Source organism: Vulpes lagopus, chromosome 23 (genome assembly GCF_018345385.1).
Source record: "Vulpes lagopus strain Blue_001 chromosome 23, ASM1834538v1, whole genome shotgun sequence".
NCBI classification, from domain to species: Eukaryota; Metazoa; Chordata; class Mammalia; order Carnivora; family Canidae; genus Vulpes; species Vulpes lagopus.
In genome coordinates this window covers 23,283,875-23,299,464 of record NC_054846.1, presented here as the reverse complement: position 1 = coordinate 23,299,464, position 15,590 = coordinate 23,283,875, and the positions used below count along the sequence as shown (strand labels likewise).

Sequence of the window (15,590 nt, the reverse complement as noted above, 5' to 3'; positions counted from 1 at the left end):
AGGATTCTCCTCTATAAAAAGGAATAAGAAGAAAACCTACCACATAAGGATCAAGGATTAAATGAACGGATTCATTAAATGAGAATGTAATTTACAAAATACCTCTAGAGGTGGGGGTGTTTCAAGGTAGAATATACACTTTTTGCAATTTTTGTTAGCATTCCATCCCATGGCATAACACTGAAGTATTCTGATATTATCCACATAAAAACTGATTTGCAAGAATATTATCTTTCCTTAGTTTTTCAACTTGACATCCTATAATTTGTCTTGTGTTATTTCTACTTTGAAAACATTATTTCCCTCTTTCACTTTCTATTACTTCTGACGTGAGTTTTATTCTAATAACCATAGCACTACTCAGGGATATGACGGTGCAGAACTCCAGATGGCATTATTTTACATTGTACTTTATGCAAAACATATCCTTCGAACTGTGCATTGGCAGCCTTGCCTCTGCCTTACATTTTCCTGTCATCTTATTTTTCTGATATTCCAATTTATTCATTGTAAACATGGACAAAGACTACCTCATTGTCTTCTTATGTAGTCCTGAGTAATTCACACTATACTGTTAGTCTGTAACAATTTTTTTTATAGAATCCTATAATACTATTAAGATACTAACATTATTTTTTATGATTATGTATTTTGAGAGCTTGTTTGGAGGTTCTAGCAGGGGAGCGCAGCTACTCGTATACCTTTGACCAAAGAACGGTCCTCCTCTATTGGGGATGGTCGTCCTCTACGACCGCACGTAGTTTCGGGAGGGACGCACATGGAGCGGTGAGGGAGGAAGGGGACACCCGCCTAGCCAGTCAGATCAGCCGAATCAACCCTGGCGATCAATGGGGTGACAGATGTCGCAGCCAGATCGCCCTCACATCCTGATTATGTATTTTGATACCTTATATTTCTCTGAGTTTCTTTCTTTTTTTTTTTTTTTATTTATGATAGTCACACACACACAGAGAGAGAGAGAGAGGCAGAGATACAGGCAGAGGGAGAAGCAGGCTCCATGCACCGGGAGCCTGATGTGGGATTCGATCCCGGGTCTCCAGGATCGCGCCCTGGGCCAAAGGCAGGCGCCAAACCGCTGCGCCACCCAGGGATCCCCATGAGTTTCATTTAAGACTGTATAGCTGGCATTTTAAAATATTTTTTATTTTTTTAAAAAGATTTTATTTATTCATGAGAGACAGAGGTGGGGAGAGAGAGGGAGAGAGAGAGAGAGAGGCAGAGACACAGTCAGAGGGAAAAGCAGGCTCCATGCTGGGAGCCCGATGCGGGACTCAATCCCGGGTCTCCGGGATCACCACCTGGGCCGAAGGCAGGCGCTAAACTATGGAGTCACCCAGGGATCCCTAAAATATTTTAAAAGGGGGATACTGGGGCTGATAAAGAACTGCTAATTTAAATGAGAACTCAATTTTCTTATAAACTTGCATAGATCACAGAATACTAAAACTAGATAGAAGCTTAGATAAAATTTAAGCTACCCTCTTCTATAATAACATTTCCGACTATGAGTAGCATGTTGGTCACAATTGAATTAATGAAGTTAGATTACAGAATATAGAGAGGACAGATCTAAAAATATTTTCAGATATGAATACCATCTTCTCAGGGTAAACATGAAAATTGTTACTCGGGCAAGTGAATGAGTTAAGAGTGCAGGTACTTGGGCCAGACTGCCTGATATCCCTGTTCCTCTACTTAACAGTTATGTCCCTTTCCACAATTACTTAGCCTCTCTATATCTTAGTATCCCCATCGTGTAAAGTGAGTATAAAATAGTACTTATCTCAGAATTGTTGTAAAAATTAATTAAATTTAGCTAGGTAAGGTACTTAAGAGTGGTGGTTAACATACAGTAAAGCACTCAATAAAATATTTACTAACATTTTTGCTTATTAATACTGCAATTAATTTACACAAAATACCTTTGTCAGTCTTGAAGAAGCCTGAATGGTTTTGAAATGATTAGTCACAAGTATAAAAGTAAGTCTGTGTTTCTCCCTCCCCTTCCTCTCCTCTTTCCCTTACTGTCCCAACACTCCAAAGAAAGAAAGAAAAAAAAAATAGGTCAGTGATGACTGAGTCTAGCACAGTGCCTGGTGCATAGTAGATGTCTGATATTTGCTGACTGAATGAACTAGTCTATGGGTCTATAGATTAGTTTATTCTCAATACATTTATTCTTTATAACTAGAGATAAATAAATGATAACTTCTTAAACCATATACTGACATACTAGTTTAGTATAAGTAAGAACTATATTCATTCTGATTCAGAATTTGGCAATTTCAATACAATAGATAAACGTTATGAACTTGTTCAGGGGATAGACTGTTTTGAAATGATGTCCCTATGGCCATAAATCTAGCTAATTATAATTCTGTGTCTCTCTTGGAAATGACAAAGTCAAACACTAGAAACCATGCATAGGTCAAAATATTTATTTTAAAAATTATTTTAAGTTGGCACTGAGTTAGTCAGAAATATTTTTTCTGCCCTTTATAGTATAAAATGTTAAGAATTCATATTGTAGTCCCGCTCCTGTTATATGGTCTTTTTGGTCATGGATGTAATGTGATATTCCTTTGTACTGACTATAGTATTTTACATAACATATCTTAGTATTTAAAAAATTTATTGACTTAGTCACTTACTTTATTTTATGCACCATTTTAAAGTGCATGATTCACGGCCACTTAGTACATTTACATTGTTGTGGAACCATCACAACTCTCTAGTCCCAGAACATTTTGATTATCTCAAAAAGGAACACTATTCCTACTGAGCAGTCACTTCTATTTCCTCCCACTCCCACTGTTCCTGGCAATCACTTATCTGCTTTCTGTTTCTATATATTTGCTTATTCTGGAGATTTTATATAAATGGAATCTGAGAATATTTTATGTCTACCTTCTTTCACTTAGCATAATGTTTTTGAGTTTTAAACATGTTGTAGCATGTATCTGTACTTCATTCCTTTTTTAGAGCTGAATTGTCTCTCAACATATGGATGTGCCACTTTTTGTTTATCTAGCCAGTTGTTTATTTCCACCTTTTGGCTATTGTGAAGGGTACTGCTAGAGATATTCCTTTGTTAAATTTTTGTTTGAATACCTGTTTCAATTCTTTTGGATGTATACCTAGGAGTAGAATTGCTGGGTCACATGTTTAGCTATTTGAGAAAACTGCCACAATGTTTCCACAATATCTGCACCATTTTACATTCCCATCAGCAGGGTTTGAGAGTTCCAATTTCTTCACTTTTCCCAACACTTGTTACTTTCTATTTTTGTTTTTAATCTATCCTTGTGAGTGTGAAGCAATATTTCATTGTGCTTTTGATTTGCATTTCCCTAATGACATTTGGCATCTTTTCATGTGCTTGTGGTTATATCTTTTTTTTAAAAAAAGATTTTATTTATTTATTCATGAGACACACAGAGAGAGAGGCAGAGACATAGGCAGAGGGAGAAGCAGGCTCCCTGCAGGGAGCTCGATGTGGGACTCGATCCCAGGACCCTGGGATCACACCCTGAGCCAAAGGCAGACGCTCAACCGCTAAGCCACCCAGGCATCTCTATTTCACATTTCTTTTGAGAATTCAAGTGTATTGAAGTCCTTTGTCCATTTTTTAAAATTGGGTTGTCTTTATTTTATTGAAGTATAACTAGTATATAGTATTATAATAATTTTAGGTGTACAGTATGATGACCCAACAGTTCTATCTGGGTTGTCTTTTGTCTTTTTAATGTTGAATTTTAAGAGTTCTTCATGTATTTTTGCATACCAGACCTTTATCAGTTATGATTTGCAAATATCTTCTTCCATTCTGTGAGTTGTCTTTTTACTCTTTGACAGTATCCTCTGATGTCCAAAGTTTTAAATTTTGATTAAGTCCAATTTATATTTATTTTGTTGTTTGGTGTCATATTTAAGAACCCATTGCCAGATCCAAAGTCACATATATCTGCCCCTATGTTATCTTCTAAGAGTTTTCCAGTTTTATATAGATATTGTTGAGGATTTTTTTAAAAGATTTTATTTATTTATTCATGAGAGACACAGAGAGAGGCAGAGACATAGAGGGAGAAGCAGGCTCCCTGCAGGGAGCCCAATGTGGGACTCAATCCCAGGACCCTGGGATCATGACCTGAGCCAAAGTCATACGCTCAACCACTGAGCCACCCAGGCGTCCCACTGTTGACGATTTTTGCATCAGTATTTGTAAGGGATATTAGTTTACAGTTCTCTCGTGATACCTTTGGTATCAAGATAATGCTGGCATCATAAAATGACTTAGAAAATGTTCCTTCCTCTTCAATTCTCTAGAAGTATTTGAGAGATTGGTGTTGATTCTTCTTTAAATGTTTGGTAGAATTCACAAGTGAAGCATCTTGTCCTAGGCTTGCTTTTTTGGGAAGTGTTTGATTACTGATTCAATTTCCTTATTTTCTATAGGTCTATTCAGATATTCTCTTTTTCTTGAGTTTTGGGAATTTTGTGTTTCTGGGACTTTACCATTTCATCTAGGTAAATTTGTTGGTTTGTAACTGTTCATAATACTCTCTTAAAAATCTTTTTTATTTCTGTAAGGTCAGTAGTAATATCCCACTTTTTCTGATTTTACTAATTGGAATCATCTGTCTTGCTGAAGGTTTGCAAATTTTGTTTTATCTTCTCCAAGAACCGACTTTTTTTTTTTTTTTTTTTTTTTAAGAACCAACTTTTGGTGTCATCTATTCTCTATTATTTTCTATTTCTATTTCTATTTCTATTTTATCTCTGCTGTCATCTTTACTTTCCTCCTTCTGCTCCCTTTGGGTTTCCTTTGTTCTTTTTCCAGCTCTTTAAAGGTGTAAACTGATGTTACTGATTCCAGTTATTTCTTCTTTTTTAATATAGGTGGTTATAGCCATAAATTTCCCTCTGAGCATGGTTTTGCTGCATCTTGTAAATTTTGTTGTGTATTCATTCGTACTCACCTCAGAGTAGTTTCTAAATTCCCTTATTTCTTTTTTGACTGTTTATATGTTGATATTTGTAGATTTTTCAATTTTACCTCTGTTACTGACTCCTGGTTTATTCTACTGTGGTCAAATAAGATACTCTGCATGACTTTGATCTGTTAAAATTTATTTAGACTTGTTTTTAGGCTTGACATAATGTTTATTCTGGAGGATGTTTCATGTATACTTGAGAAGAATGTGTATTCTGGTGATGCTGAAAGGTTTGGAGTGTTTCGTATACGTCTGTTAGGTCTAGTTGTTTATAATATTGTTCAAATCAAAAAAAAAAATATTGTTCAAATCCTCTAGTTCCTTGTTGACCTTCAGGCTATTCTATTGAGTATGTATTTTTAAGCATGGTATCACCTGCACATAAAATTACTTCCAAGATGAAAGAGGATTTGCCTATGATTGGACAAGGATTTCATTTGTCCAAGTGAACAAATGAAACATGCAGACCCAAACTATGGTAGGCATTTCTTTAGTATAGCGATAGGGATGATTCCTAGGATATAAATAGCTATTTCCATTGCCCAAACCACAGCTGCCATTTGGATGGTGTCTTTATTAGTAACTTGGCAATTAATTCTATACTTTGAATTAATGTAGATAGTTGTACTGAAATATTTTCCTCTTGTAGTCCTCTCGGAATCCCTTCTTCCATTTGTTATTATGAATGTATGATACTTATTATTCTTCCTTAAACTTCTTGATTTATGCTGTTTTATTTTTTTTTAAAGATATGTTTATTTATTCATGAGAGACACACAGAGAGAGAGAGAGACAGACAGACAGACAGACATAGGCAGAGGGAGAAGCAAGCTTTTTGCAGGAGCCCAATGCGGGACTTGATCCCAGATCCCGGGACCACTGCCTGAGCTGCCCAACCACTGAACCACCCAGGCATCCCTATGCTGTTTCTTTTAAAAGTCTCATATATATTGTTTTTGGTCCAAGAGGTTTGACTTTCTTTAATAGCCAATCAGAACTGTCCTTTACTTCTGATAGGAGAACTAACCTGATGAATTCTAAATTTAGCTTCCCAGCTATTGCTAAAATGATGTTATCAACCTCCAAATCTCAATGGCTTATAAAAATAAGCATAAATTTCTTGCTCACAAGTCTGCAGGAAGCTCTATTTCATAATACCAGATGGGTCCATATTTGTTCCATATGTTTCTCATTCTGGGACCAGTAGCTATCCAGACATGTTCATCTTATAGGAGACAGAGGACAGTAGGTCAACACAAACCAGGTAAATCATTTCAATGTCTGCTTGCATCACAACCGCTAACATTGTGATGGCCTAAACAAGCTAAACCCAATGGTGTGGGAAAATCTCCTTCCATGTGAAGGGGGAGGGAGAGTAAGTATTTGTTGAACAATAACATCATCAACCACAGTCTAGCAAAATAAGGCAATTAGGGGCATCAGAGTAAGTTTTTCAAAAAGCTAAATTTATTTAAAGGACTTACTTTGAAGTTAAGCCTTTCTCCTTTTTAGAGTAACAATGTTCTTACTTTCATAAAATGATGGTAATAATAGAAGGCAGCAGACTTTTTAAAATTCTTATTACTTGACAAAAAGTTGGCAACCCTTTGTCAGTCCCTAAAATTTTAGGACAATTTTACTAGTCTAAAAACCCCCAAAATTCTACTATAAGAAAAAAAAGTAATCACAGACCACTGAATGTAATCCCACGTCTCTAGCTATTGTTCACTATTCAGAGGTTATTCCTTGGCTTGCAAAGTCACTTATTTTCCCCCTTCTCAAGTTTCATTATTCCAAATGCTTGTGATTAGGAAAGTCCATGAGTTAGAGAACTAACATGTCATTATTTATATCTGTGATCTATTCTAAATTTTACCTTTAAAATTATCCCATTTACTCTTCAGGTCTCTATACAAACTTGGGGTTTGTAACACTTGAGGCCCTAACACCTTTTTTTTTTTTATTTTTTTTTATTTATGATAGTCACAGAGAGAGAGAGAGAGGCAGAGACACAGGCGGAGGAAGAAGCAGGCTCCATGCACCGGGAGCCTGATGTGGGATTCGATCCCGGGTCTCCAGGATCGCGCCCTGGGCCAAAGGCAGGCGCCAAACCGCTGCGCCACCCAGGGATCCCGAGGCCCTAACACCTTAATGGCATATAAATTTTTCTGTCCTTGACATGAACATTTTCACAGGCAGTATATAAAGAATAATGACCTATGACTCTGTAACTTTAAAAAAAGATGAGCTATTATGATTAAAATTGAAAGAGTAGCTAATGGCTTTACTGCCAATGTGAAAGGACACATATTTAAAGGTTTTATGTGTATATAAGTATTCACAAATACTAATGATTTTGTTATAGCCTTATCAAATATTAAAACTATGTGAAATAGCAGAGCTGTGTTTTTTTTTCTCACAGTACTGTTAAAGCAAATGAAACTGGCACTCCTTTAGAATTCCCTCATCTCACTCCTGACTCCTCAGCTTATTTCTACCTCCTACTCTTGCTCTTCATCTTGTTCTTTACTTGTGAAATTCTCCACTGTTAGGCACTATTAAAAAATGTTATAGCTCTCATCCATTCCAAACTGGGGAATGGGATGGAAGAAAAGGATATTGAAATGCACTCTATCTACAGAAAACCTTATATAGAGACTTCAGATTTGTCAAAACAGGAAATTTCCCATGTCTTTTTTTTAGCAAAGAAGATTTGCAATTCATTAAGCATCAAGTTATCAGACAGGATCTGCAAAATAAATCCACAATATGGCAACTGCCTTTTATTGCCCTACTGATCTTACCCAATAGTGGAGAATTTGACCCAATATATATTTAAATTTCATAAATGCATATATATATAAACTAAGAGGCAAGGAGGGAAGTTTTCATTATCTGGGATGAGAACTCACTAGTTTTGAAACTTATGTCTGTGCCATGCTTATAATTTAAATAAAGTGTGCATCTTTTACAACATTTTTATGGAGTATATATGAAAATTATATTTTCTGTAATTTTACAATGTAATTCTCATTAAAATAAGATGAAAATTGAAAAATGTGCTTTTAACGTAAGTAACATACCTGCAGGTATGATCATCACTCACACTTGCAATTTCTTGGCCTTCTTTGGGATCAAACACCAAGCCATTAATGAAATCTGAATGGCCCTCTAAAACCTGACATAAGGGGAAAAAGTAGTAAGAATACAGGAAAATAATCTACAATATTTCTAACTAATATTTTTACTTCACTGCCTTAAAAACTTTCACTGCATGCTTCCCTTTTCTATAAATATTTCTTAAGCAATCTGCTATTTTTAAAGCATGATTTATACACCCACTTTACTGGAAGGTTTATCTTGGAAAGAAGCTGATCACTCAACACACTGCTATTAGCTTGATCTTTTTTTTCTAGTATGCATTTCTTATAAAAACACACACACACTTTTTTACTGTACCTGTCCTCATCTCACCTCCTCTCTCACTTATTATATAAAGCTTTAATAAAAATTAAAGCTAGAAGAACTTTCTAGGGGCACCGAGATAGAGCCTCCTGAACTTTTTAACTCATACCTACTGCTCAGCAAACTTACTGCCTAATAAACACATAGTAAGGATTTCACCTTCTGAGGTCTTTATTCACTTCCTCAATGTGCCTGCCAGCACTGGAGACAAGTATTAGAAGCCAATAATCATGACACACTGGAAATTAATTTTTGTTTTGTGGTGAGAACATTTAAGACTTACTCTCTTAGCAACTTTCAAGTATAAAACCCATTCTATTAACTATACTAATTGTGCTGTACATTAGGTTCCTAGAACTTACTTATTACTGTAAGTTTGGTACCCTTTGACCAACATCTACTCATTTCCCCCAGACCCCAGCAACCACCACTCTACTCTGTTTCTATGAGTTTGGGTTTTTAAAATTCCATATATAAGTGAGATCATACAGTACTCATCTTTCTCTTATTTTACAGGGTTATTTATTATACTAATAGAAAACATATACATAGGGTTCACTTGTACAAAGCATTGTTTTGTTTTATATGAATTAGCTCAGTCAATGCTCATAATCTTATGAGACAGATACTATGATTATCTCCATGTTAGAGATAAGGAACTGAGCACAAAGAAATTGAGAACTTGACCAGTCACACTGCTACTAACGTGGGAGAACTGGCTTCAAACCCTGGCAGTCTGGCTCCTGTGTCTGCGCTCTTAAGTGCTTTGTAATTCTACCTTGCCCTATATGCTGCACTAATCATTGGTTGTCTCGAAGTTGGACTCTCAACTCTATGCGTGTTCATGTCTATAATACTCCTACTATACCCAAATGTGAATTTCTAATTCTCTCTCATTTGTTGTGCCTACCTAATATTTTAATAAATATCAAATTTATAATCTGTAGTTTTTACTATAGCCTAAAATAGAGTAAATGAAATCCTAAACTGTATACTTTAAAGGTGACCATTATACGTCATTTTAAATTGAGATAAATCCAATTAAAAAGGCAAAATGATGTTTTCAAATAAAGTTATGAATTACAGTTGTCAACATACCTTATATTCATTTTTATCTTGAAGATCTGAAGTAAATAATCTTATTTTCATATCAGCAGCTGAAGTACAAAATCTGGAATTAAGAAAACAAAAACCAACACAAATCAATAACCAGAGCTACAAGCAGAGACAAGGATGAATCTCACATACATAAAGTCAAATGAACAAAGCAGGACAAAAAAATGATATTATTATTCCATCTGTATGAAAGTTCATTAAGTAGGAAAAAATAATATAATAACTATATTGTTTTAGGGATGCATACATAGCTGATAAAACTATTTTAAAAAGATAAGAAAATGACTGCTGTAATAATCATGAGTTTAATTATCTTTAACGGGAAGGAAGAGGGTTGATTAGGGAGGGGCACAAGAGGTCCTTGGATGCTGGGAATGTTCTACTTCTTGACCTGGTGACCATTACATGGGTGTTTGTTTTACAATAATCCTGTTAAATTGCCCATGTACTTTTTGGGGCACTTTTTGGCACGTATGCTATATTTCATAACATACCAATAAAAGGTAAGAAAACGTAAAAAACAAAGCTTATCTACCTAGTTTTTCTCCTTCGAATTTATCCTACTATTGTTTTGGGTATTCATATTTTTCCACTCAGAGGAAACTCTAGAACAGATTTTTCTAACAACATTACTAATGTGAGGGTTTCCTAACATACATCTCCTCATACTTACGTCATAAGAAATCATTTAAAAATCATCTCTAATAAAATAGAAAAAGGCTACTTTAGAAGGTTTTTAAAAGAAATATTCCAAGCAAAAAGGTTTATAAATAAAGTATTAGTAAAAGAGTAATAAGGCCATGTTCAGTAAAAACATCGAAAACAAAGGACTTACAGGAGTCAAAGATTATTTACTTAAAAAAAAATTAACGAAAGGATCTTATTAAAGGAACACACACTCACCAAACTTTATGGCAAACCTTGTATTGTTCCACCTTTCTCCAAACGTTGCTACTTGAGTTTACATGCGTTAAGTGTATTTACACCATCCTTTAATTAAACCATAAAGCCTCAGAGAACAGAAGTAAGGTGAAGAGTTGCTCTCCAGCAAGTGTGAAGAAACGCAAGTAGGGATGAATAGAGAAAGACAGTTGTATGGAAGGCAACTAAACGCTAAATATAAAACTCTAGGAATGTGTTCTTTCTAACTGTAAGTTAAAAGTTAATGATGACAAGACAGCCACCAAGTTTTACTTCAGTCATCTTGACAGGCAACTCTTTAGTGGTGATAAAAATAGTATTTACTTTGGAATTTATATATAAAAGTAAAATAAGAAGTATAAAAACTTACAAATAGAGTTTAATCACAATTGTGTAAAATTATTTATGAAAAAATAGGGCATTGGGTGTAGAGATGATTTTTGAAAATGTTTTTGTATATCCCAAATTTGATACAGTAAATATGTATTATTTTGTAACAAAAATATATAATTTACTTAAAAACAAAATTGTGCTGTCAGCTTGCTCTAAAAATATTATCTTTAAAAGTGATGGTTAATGTTCTGAATTTATTATATATATTTGCAGAATTTCAAAAAAAATTTGAGGCCGCTTATCAAAAAGCAAAAACAAAAAATCAAACAATATAGCATATCCATTAAAAGAAGGACAGGAAAACAGGCACTAAGCAAAGCCATGGAAGAAGATACTTTGTATAAACGAAGAAGACACTTTGTATAGCTTTCAAAGTCCCCTAGAGAATTCAGAGACTGAGGGACTCCTGGTTTAGCTCCAGAGACTGTGAACATTTTCTTTTAACATAAAAGGAAATGAACAGCAGACTGGCTGTTGACAATGATATACGTATGTTAACAAGCACTATTATGTGATTATTTAAAATTCAGTTAGCTAACACCCGTATAGCTTATAGAAGGAACAAAACATCTTCACAATCTTGTAGGCAAATATTCTTTAGATAGGAAATAGGATGCATATGAAAAAGTGCTCAAAATTGTGAGTCATCAGGGAAATGTTACTTCAGTCCCAACGATAATGGCTAAAATTGAAGACTGACAACAATAAATGTTGAAGAGCTGGCAGAGCAAGTTGAACATCTTTAGATTACTGGTGGGAGTATAAAACAGAAGAGCCACTATGGAAACTGGTACTTTCTTAAAATGTTAAAAACCATACGTCTACCCTCTGATTCAGCAGTTCTACTCCTGAGAAAAATGAAACCATGTTATGTACTAAAAGGTATATACAGAGGTGCTTACAGCAACTTTAGTCATAATAGCTAAAAACTGGAAACTGCCCCAGTGTCTATTTAGAGGAGAATGGATAAACAAATAGTGGTATTTATACAGTGTAATGGAATATTCATCAAAAATAAAAGAATCACCAGTACTTGTAACATGAATAAATCTCAAAACCAACAAACTAGATTTAAAAAAATACGTTCTATATGATTCCATTTATATGAACTTCTAGAATAGACAAAATTAATTTCTGAAAATTACATCAACAGTTGCTTTGGCAAAGGATGGGGTACAAAGATTAACTGGGAAGAAAGAACCTTTTGAAGTGACAGAAATGTATTACCAGCACGGAGTATGCAAGTGTATGCACATTAACACTGATCAAATGGTACCCTCAAAAGTTGAAAATTTCACATGTGAATTATCCGTTAATTAAAAAAATTAGATTAGCTCAGTAAGAGCTAACTTATGGTTGCTATACTGTTACTGAAAGAAGTCATACCTTTTAGATTTCATATCTGTGGAAACAAGGCTAGTGTTTTGTAACAAACATTAAAAAACCTGACAAATACTGCCTTGTGAAGAAGGCCTCAGCAGGTAATGTTAAGATTTTTCTCAAAAAGCAATTTTCTTTTTCAAATGCTTTCATAAAAACTGAAGCCCAAGGATTAGAATTGTAGTTTTACATTATATGGTCTCATTCATTTGGGGAATATACAAAATAGTGAAAGGGAATAAAGGGGAAAGGAGAAAAAATGAGTGGGAAATATCAGAAAGGGAGACAGAACATGAGAGACTCCTAACTCTGGGAAACGAACAAGGGGTGGTGGAAAGGGAGGTGGGCGGGGGGTGGAGGTGACAGGGTGACGGGCACTGAGGGTGGCACTTGATGGGATAAGCACTGGGTGTTATGCTATATGCTGGCAAATTGAACTCCAATTAAAAAAATATATTTAAAAAAAAAGCAAGAATTGCAGTTTTATGTACTGTTTAAACATGAAAATGTGACATTGACCTATGTGTGTAGCAGGAAGGTTCATTAACGACTCAACCAAATTTACTTATTTCAACAGAGTTGTACTTTGAGTAGGTGGTGAATTCAGGAAGAATCTGTGAAGACTTCAAATGATTCAGATAAAATTCAAGAGCTTTGGAGTCAGGTCGCAACATATACTCAAGGCATCACTACCATGTTGCATATTTAAATTACAAATTCAGATAACAAGCCTAAATTATGATATAATGGCTGATGCTAAAATATCTAACATCTAAAATTGGGGAAAATGGAAATAGAGGGAAAAAAGTCCTCATGATCAAAGGCTTCAGATCACATGAAACAAAGGATATTAATACTGCATTTAAAAATTTTAAACTTACTTGATTACTGGAGGCAATGAATCAAGTCTTGTTTCTGGGCTCCAAGCTATGCCATCAACTCTGACTCCATGCTGAAACGTTCGTAATGTTTTATATTGAATTCCTTCAACGTCTGCTTCTTCCTCCTAAGCATATACAGTCAGTGTTTTAAGAAGTTATGAGGACAAATACTATAAACACCATAAACAAATACTCTGATTTCACTATAATGAAGAATTTATCAGGAGGCCATATATTCCTTTGAGAGGTTCAAAAACAGATTAGATATTGAAAATTAACTGGTTCATTGAACAATGACAGAGTTGGCAGAGCAAGCTAATGTCCCTAGAAGGACGGCCTGAGATGGAAGGAACAGTGAATAAAAAAAATCAAAAGCAAACAGGTAGGTTAATCTAAACAAATATTAATCATATAAAACACAACTTGTGGGTTAAAAAGAAAAGAAAAACAACAGAGAACTAAGATATGACAGTAAGTCTGGAGGGGTGGTAGTAGCTCAAGAGTCAAAGATCCTTATTTTGTTCACAAAGAGGTTAAAGATATTAATTTGACTTTGTGTAATTAAGTATGCATGTTAAAGAGTCTTTGGTAACCATTAAAAGAAGAGAAACCACATGCCGACCTCCAAATTATCAGGGAGGAAAACAATGAAAGGAGGTTAATAAAACATAAACAGTAGACATAAGAATATGCACATTGGCAAGTTTTCAAGAATGAAAAACTAAAAATAACCCAAATAGCCAACAGAAAAATAAAATATTAATTATAGTATATTTATATAATATACAACAATAAAAAAAAGAATTTTGACATGGAAGACTCCATCAAATACAATGTTAATAGCAACATACTGCAGAAGAACATAATGCAGAATCATTTCAATTGATACAAAGTTTAAAACATGAAAAACAATATATTCCTTTGCAACACCTACATATATGGTAACTCTATAGAGAAAAAAAGGAATCACCAACACAAAATACAGACCTGGTTACCACTTGGGGGTGAGGAGGAAAGACAGTAAGGGAAGAATGCCGTGGGGTCTTCAAAGGAATGGCTAATGTTCCATTTCTCAAGCTGGGTAGTGGGCATTTGGGAATCTACTTTATTATTCTTTATACCTTATAGATAAGTTATTTTAAAATACTTTTTATAAGCTTAAACTATTATGATTTAAAAACAATTGTTTTGTTATTTAAATCAATACCCTAGGTCTAGAGACTACAGCAAATTTTTTTCATGACAAATTTGCCCAAGGAATCCTCTGTATTAAGTGACTATAATTTTAAGCTCATAGAATTATAAAATATCATCAGGGAAAAAATTCGGAGCAGGTAAAACTTGTTAGGACTATTACCTAAAGGCCTGTTCTAAGAATTCCAGTTATCCTGAATCTAAATGCAAAGTTTTATAATGTGTACCTTAATTGAATCCTATTGGATGTGTTGGTTTTTCCAACATGGCCTTTGGGATCCTAGCAAAGCCATTTCACAAATATATTACACATGGCTTTCTCTACAGAATTCAGATGCCCCTTGGAAAATAACTTTAAATTTCAGATGAACTTAGAGTTAACAGCAAAAAGTTTTTCTCCATAGAAGAAAAAAGGAAATAGATATGTACCTATCAAGAAAAACACTGTCAAATTTCATTACCTTATAATCTGCGTGTATAATAACTGTATAGCTAACAGCCAGATATACCAAGGTAGCAACCTTTAAGCAATTTAAAAATAAGGTTAAGAGAGCCTAATCATAGCTTACTTCATAGTTCGGGTTACATCTATTTTTCCACACTGGACAAGTCAATCTTTTAAAAATGAAGTTCTTACCATCAAAATACACATTACTTTGCTACTGTAACAATAGTGTTGACACTTAGGTCCTGTAATTCGTTACCCAAAGTATATATGGAGTTATTGGGTGGCCATGGAGATAAATCCCAGGGACCGTATAGCTTGAGCTTTATGTATTACTAGTGAAAACTTTTTTCCTGGCAGCAATGTCTGCCACAAAGCCAACTAAAAGGCCAGGGTGTGTGTGTGTGTGTGTGGTATAGGCAGAGACAAATGCTATTTTGGGTTTAGTTTGGGGTGTAGGCAGTATTGTACAGGCAGGAAATTAAGACACTTTGGACAACTTGCTACAATACAAATCATTTACACAAGGCTCCGGTGTATTTGAGGTTGGGGCAAAGCCAGGTTGATGAAAGGACTCTTCTAAGGGTTTGAAATTGGCAGGCCCTCCCACCACACCTATTTAAGGCTAAATACTGAATCTTAGTCAGATGAGACTGTAAAGTTTACTTAGTCCATTTCTTTCACCTCACATTTGAATTTATATAACATCTGGAGAGAGTTTGCACAACCTTTCTCTGAACACTCTTAAGGACAGCAAACTAGCTATTTCTTGGGGGAGCT

General features: G+C 34.8%; 1 protein-coding gene across 3 annotated transcripts in view; it reads right to left on the bottom strand.

The window, feature by feature from the left end:
- NUP37 (nucleoporin 37) overlaps positions 1-15,590 on the bottom strand; it is a 42,432-nt gene that overhangs the window by 20,155 nt on the left and 6,687 nt on the right. For all 3 annotated transcript variants that reach the window (XM_041739063.1, XM_041739062.1, XM_041739064.1), the window contains 3 exons: positions 13,172-13,296; positions 9,579-9,651; positions 8,099-8,193 (listed from right to left, as the gene is read on the bottom strand). In XM_041739063.1, coding sequence (XP_041594997.1) covers positions 8,099-8,193; positions 9,579-9,651; positions 13,172-13,296 — 293 coding nt within the window. The remainder of the gene's footprint in view (positions 1-8,098; positions 8,194-9,578; positions 9,652-13,171; positions 13,297-15,590) is intronic.